We start from the raw sequence: 6,347 nt of genomic DNA, 5'->3' as shown, positions 1-6,347 counted from the left end.
TTGAGCTGTGTTTGAGGAGGGAAAAAACATTTCATTAATTTTATTTGAAGGTCACAAAAAGAACTTCAGACCTGAAGTTCTCTAGCTGCAACTGCTGGCCGCGGAGCCATGGCCAGGCTTCATGAACTGGAAGGTTCAAACTAAATGGGTCATTTCTGAGTCTGGGTATTTGGTGATGCCCACACACCTTAATAAGTTTCTTCCAGCTGTAAGTCTTTATTTACAAAGCACTCATTGGAATATACTAATCATCACTGTGCAGGCAGGGTTTATCTGAATGTCCTTAAATTGTCCCCCAAAAGAGCCTGAAGACCATGCTTCAACATTTTAACCATAAGTCATATATCCAGCTGTACTCATAGTTTCAGGACAATGATGGAATACAAAGTGGTGTCAGTGAGTAAATGCCAATACAGGGTTGGGGCCAAGGCAGTAGTATTTTAGTTTTGAAGTGTGGTGAAATATACATAAAATTTGCCACCTTTACCATTTTTTTTAAAGTAAGCTCTAGGCCCAGTGTGGGGCTTGAACTCAAGAGTTGCATGCTCTATTGACTGAGCCAGCCAGGTGCCCCTAAATTCTACTTTCACAGATTAAAGGGAGTCCACTGAAATTCCTCCCTTCTTCTGAAGCTTTCATGAGCCATTCTAGGGAAATGCCTCTCTCATCAGGACCCTTCTCTCCGGGGTCTAGAGGTCAGGAAACAATCAAGGTAGACTATGGTTTCTATGTCTCCAGGGAGTAATTTACATCTCCCACTGAAACCTAATCCATAGGAAATTTGCAGCAAAATTGGAAACCTGTAGGCCTTTCCTTGGAATAACCTTCAGTGAACTGTGTCACCTATTTAAGGCAGATTTTCTTTAATTGTCAAAATGAAGGGACTGATTAAATGGTATCTAAGGTTCCTTGGCTTTGACTTTCTACAATATTAGCATACTGCTACAGTTGATTTCATTCTTGCTTATACTTGGGCATTTAAATCAAGATCTAATATTAACATATTGGTTTCAAAAATATCCTTTCTAAAAAATATTTCAATTAATATTAAACAACTTGCAGCTATAATGGCCTCCACAAGCATTTCACAGCTTCTTCAGAAATCTGATTACAAAACATCCTACATTTCAACTGATTTAATTCAATACCAAACCTGAATATCACAAATGATATGTATTCAAATTTAAATATATCTTTAATATTTTGCACCTAAAACAGCGGTGCTGGAAGGAACATTGAAGTAATTTAGTCCAATGCACTCACATTAGAATAAAGAAGTAAGTCCTGAGAGAACCTAGCTCAAGTGACTTGCCTATGGTCACATAGCTAGACAGAGAACAAGAACTAAAAGCTGTTTAAATGCCAGATCTCTCTACTTCCTGTCCAGTGTTCCCATTACATGTTTGCAAATGTACTGTTGTCCAGTCTCATATAACTTGATAATCTGTCTGGGTAACCTTTTCAAATCAATTATTTAGTACAAAAATGTAATTACCTTGTCACAACATTCACCGACTGGGACAAAACTAGATCAACCATTGAAGACGCCATTCATCTACTTACCTTGGCTGTTTTGACTAACCTATTGGGCGACAACATTAATGAAAGATAACATATGGAATCCTGGAAGAATATATCTCAATTTAGAAATATTTAAGGAAATCAGCCTACCAAATTTACTGTCATTAGGACAATAAGATATATAATTATATTCTCAAAATGAAATAACCTAGAGGCACCTAGATGGCTCAGTCTGTTAAGTGATGACTCTTGACTTTGGCTCAGGTCATGATCTAAGGGTTGTGAGACTGAGCACAGCATCAGGCTCCACACTCAGCAGGGAATCTGCTTGAGATTCTCTCCCTCTCTCTATGCCCCTCCCCATTCCCCCTGCTCCCCCTGCTCCCGAGTGCTCTCTCTCGAATAAATAAATAAACCCTTTAAAAAAATGAAATAACCTAATATTATAATCCTAATTACGTGTTTTAAATTCACCCCTCTGTACATGTTAATAAAAAAAACTTAAAGAGTTTAGATTGTAAAAGTTTATTGATATGGTCAAAAAGCAAACAGCCAGACATTTGGTTATCTTTGCTACTACAATGTGTCATTTTCAATAGTATTTTTAAAATGCATAACAAATATTTAAAACGTTGCTAGAAAAGTAAATTAAGAGTCTACTTAAGGCACTTCAGATGAAAGCAAATTTTAAAATTTCCACAAAAGTAACACTAAGTTTAGTAAATCTGCTTTCTACAGATTTTAGCCAGAATGCAACTCTTCTCCTTGCACAAGAAAAATGTGCTCCTAAGGGAGACAAAACAAATACAAAAAGTGTCATTCTTTCAATGCTCATGGCACATTATCTGGAGCTATACAGATTACATGGCAGTAGTATTACCCTGGTCAGTCTGTACAAATCAGGGCATCTTCATACAAATCTCTTAAGAATCACAGCATAAATTTATTTGGCCTGAGACAATTACAAGAACAGCAGATAAGGAATCCAGAATCACACAATTTATAAGGAAGTAATTAACAAAAAGTGGATCCACTAAAGAGTAAAAGGTCAACTATATGCCCTGACCTGCCAACTCTTGGAACAAAAACAAAAAATCCACATAAAACATTTCTTCTTAGGGAATTATATTCATCTCTTCTGCAAATCTCTATTATATAAGACTTCTAGACCACATGGGAAAGTTATTAGATGGTAAATAGTAGACAAACTATTATTTTAACATAATACTTCTAAGATTTCTTTAAAATTTTTTCACAGTCATAATTAACATATTTCCATAACAGTGAAATTTCAGGATACTTTTCATAACTATGGGGGAGGTTATGGCTAGATCTAATGATAACCATCAACTTTCATGCTTCACAAAAATTTGGTTAGCATATATGGTTATTTCCACTGACAGAAAAATGAGACAAAACTCAAATAACACCTCTTCAAATGTTTACTGTTTCTCCACCTAAAGTGAAAGAATGAAGGCTAAAATAATAGCAAAAACATAACAACTTTCAAGAAACAATTTACTTTCTATTCATAAGCCACAACTCAATATATCGGGATATGTTTTTCCCAATCTAGTGGAGTCCTTTTCCTAAATACAAGGGTTAATGAAATATGTTGTAACTGTAATACAGAAATCAACTTAACTAGATCAACCTATTTTTTCTGTGAGGTACAAATGAAATAAGTGACAATCTCTCATTTGTAGAAACAGTTTAGACCATTTTTTTAAGTTATGATGATTTTAGCACTAAGCTACATTTTTATTAGAGAGGGGCCTACCTTAAATAAATTAAGGAGATATAATGAATCTGAAATCTTTCCAAATTAAAGTGGTTAACACCACACTCATGCAGAAATCATAATCCTGTATTTAGACTTTTTATGTCTACAGCTACCAAGAAGCACAGCAAGTACTGTATTTCAGTAGGAAACATGAAGCTCTCTCAGGAGGACTGGCTAGTCTTCTTTCCTAAAAGCTAGATGTGTCAGAAGACCACATGGCACATATGACTTCTCTGGCCAAAAGGAAAGATGTGCAGACTATACACATCCATGCAAAGATGGAACAGCTAAGAATGCATTCCTGATGCATTTGTCTGTAACAGGCATATGCAGGAACACCTGGTCAGGACTTTTTTCCCTACCTTTGGATAAGATGATATAAAATCAGATGGCCGATAGTTAAGCAGTTCTGAACCTTGTTCTAATTAAAATGTAGTTATACAATTTTTATAATGTACTTAATTCTACTAAATTAAATGTTACATACAGTTCATCAGGAAGGGAAGGTTAAGAGCAGAACTGTATCCAAATACTTCATGATTTTGACAAGAAATTGCTTGTTAAGGCACTACAAATCTTTGGTTAAATGATTAACTATTTAAATCACTTGAAAAAAAGAGGTAATACAAAATACACAAATTTCATTCTTCTTTTCAAACACACACACATTTTTCATTTTTCAATTTTCATTACTCCAGTGTCGACATCTCTAGGATCCTTTTTAACTCATCAGAAAGCTGAAACAAAAATATTAAAGAATCTATTAGTCTCTTTCAAACAACAGGCCTTAATTCTAATAAATATCTTTAGACAAAAGAGCATTTGGGTGCATGTATAATAAACTTTGAGTATTAATAACAAAAAGTGATAAACACCAAGATACTAAGATAGTCTTAGGAGAGAAGGAAATAGACATAAATTTGTTAAACAATCTCATGAAGAGAGACACTGATGAATAATTGGATCAACCATGGTGATGAAATAAGCAAAAGAAATCCCAGCAAGATTACCCTTGCATCCCAGTTAGTATTCTACAGAGGAGAAATTATTTTAAAATATAAATACACAGAAGAAGAAATCAAGAATCAAAGTTCTGGTAGGTTTTGTTCTTAAAATTAAGTTACGTTTGCCAGCCCAAGTGTCCATCAACTGATGAACGGATAAAGAAGATGTGGCATATATACACAATAGAATATTACTCAGCCATAAGAAAGAAGGAATTCTTGCCATTTGCAAGAATATGGATGAGCCAGAGAGTATTCTGCTAAGTGAAATAAGTCAGTCGGAGAAAGACAAACACCATATGATTTCACTCATATGTGGAATTGAAGAAATAAAACAAACAAGCACGAGGAAAAAAAAAAGGAGAGGCAAACCAAGAAAAAGACTCTTAAGTATAGAGAACAAACAGGGTTACTACGATGGAGGTGAGTGGGGGGATGGGTTAAATAGGTGATGGGGATTAAGGAGTATACTTTTGATGAGCACCAGGTATTATATGGAAGTGCTGAATCACTATATTATATACCCGAAACTAGCATTACACCGTATGTTAACTAACTAGAATTTAAGTAAAAACTTAAAAAGAAATAAAATTAAGTTTGCAAGACAAAAATGCAAAAGAAGATTAATTTATGTTGTTCATTGATCAAAAGGCACCCAGAATGTCACAATATAATGAATCAACCAGGGAGTTGTTCAAAATTGTCTACTAAAGGGACCCCCGCGTGGCTCAGTTGGTTAAGCGTCTGGCTCTTGATTTTGCCTCAGGTCATGATCTCAGGGTTGGGAGATCGAGCCCTGCATTGGGCTCCATGCTCAGCAGGTAGTCTGCTTGAGATTCTCTTTCCCTCTCCGTCTGCCCCTCCCCTTGTGCACATGTTCACTCTCTCTCTAAATAATAAAATATTTTAAAAAATTATCTACTAAAAATGTGTTAAAGGTAATATGGAGAATGAATTTGTCTCTCAAAACTATCACTTGATATACTTTATCTTTAGTGTTCATAATCCTTTATACGACAGGACAATGTTGTATTAAAAGAACATGAATTATGGTACCTGGCACTCAGATTATAAAACTAACTCACACATCCCCCATTATACAGGTACATTTCTCGTGGCTATTAACAGAATAAAATCAAGAATTTAGGATCAGGAGAGCAATTTCTTCCCTGAGCCTTAGAGATCTCTATGAACATTTCAAGACAATTAGATCTTCTTAAACACTCTTCCCTATACTCTTTATAAACTGGATTCAAATGTTCTGTTTATGCCATCTAAAGAGCCCTGAAAAGTAGAGGTGTGAGAAGTTTTAAAAAACATTAAAAAATAATTTGCCCAAGAGAAAGTAGAGTATGCAGACAAGGTATAAAATATTCTAGGGGCGCCTGGGTGGCTCAGTCGTTCAGTGTCTGCCTTCGGCTCAGGGCGTGATCCCGGAGTCCTGGGATCGAGCCCCACATCAGGCTCCTCCGCTGGGAGCCTGCTTCTTCCTCTCCCACTCCCCCTGCTTGTGTTCCCTCTCTCACTGGCTGTCTCTGTGTCAAATAAATAAATAAAATCTTTAAAAAAATAAAATAAAATAAAATAAAATATTCTAATCATTAAGTGTCTTTTAGATCTAGATTAAATTAGGTGATGTCAGAATAACCCTCAAAGATGTTCCTGAGAAATCACATATTACTGTCCACTATATCATAATTATCTTAACTTTTACATGCAACATACCTAAGTTAAAGCCCATGTCTGCTTTAGAAGCTAAAATAGTTTGGAGGTAAAGCAAAAAAAAATATTATAAAGCAACATCAACTCTAATCATTGTAAGTATAGGTAATCACTATTTAAGTGTAAAATAATCATACCTATATGGATATCCATGATATTTAGATCTGAAAATAGAGAGCATCCAACTGAAGAATAATACAACAAGTCCAATACCAGCCACACACATTACTGTAGAAAAACGAAAGTGTAAAATGAGCATGTGAAGTATAATAAACTATGGCATAAAATTTAGTCTACACTTCCAAGAGTGAAAAGCA

The 6,347-nt window shown here is 35.2% G+C and overlaps 1 protein-coding gene across 1 annotated transcript in view; it reads right to left on the bottom strand.

Annotated features, from left to right (window-relative positions):
* Window positions 1-2,030: 2,030 nt before the first annotated feature.
* MAGT1 (magnesium transporter 1) overlaps window positions 2,031-6,347 on the bottom strand; it is a 73,766-nt gene continuing 69,449 nt past the window's right edge. The window contains exon 9 of the mRNA XM_040630428.1: window positions 2,031-4,041. Within this exon, the coding sequence (XP_040486362.1) occupies window positions 4,034-4,041 (8 nt within the window). The 3' untranslated portion in view covers window positions 2,031-4,033. The remainder of the gene's footprint in view (window positions 4,042-6,347) is intronic.

Source organism: Ursus maritimus, assembly GCF_017311325.1.
Source record: "Ursus maritimus isolate PB19 chromosome X unlocalized genomic scaffold, ASM1731132v1 scaffold_X1, whole genome shotgun sequence".
Classification (NCBI taxonomy): Eukaryota; Metazoa; Chordata; class Mammalia; order Carnivora; family Ursidae; genus Ursus; species Ursus maritimus.
Note: the sequence above shows the minus strand (reverse complement) of the source record. Positions and strands in the feature narration are given on the sequence as shown.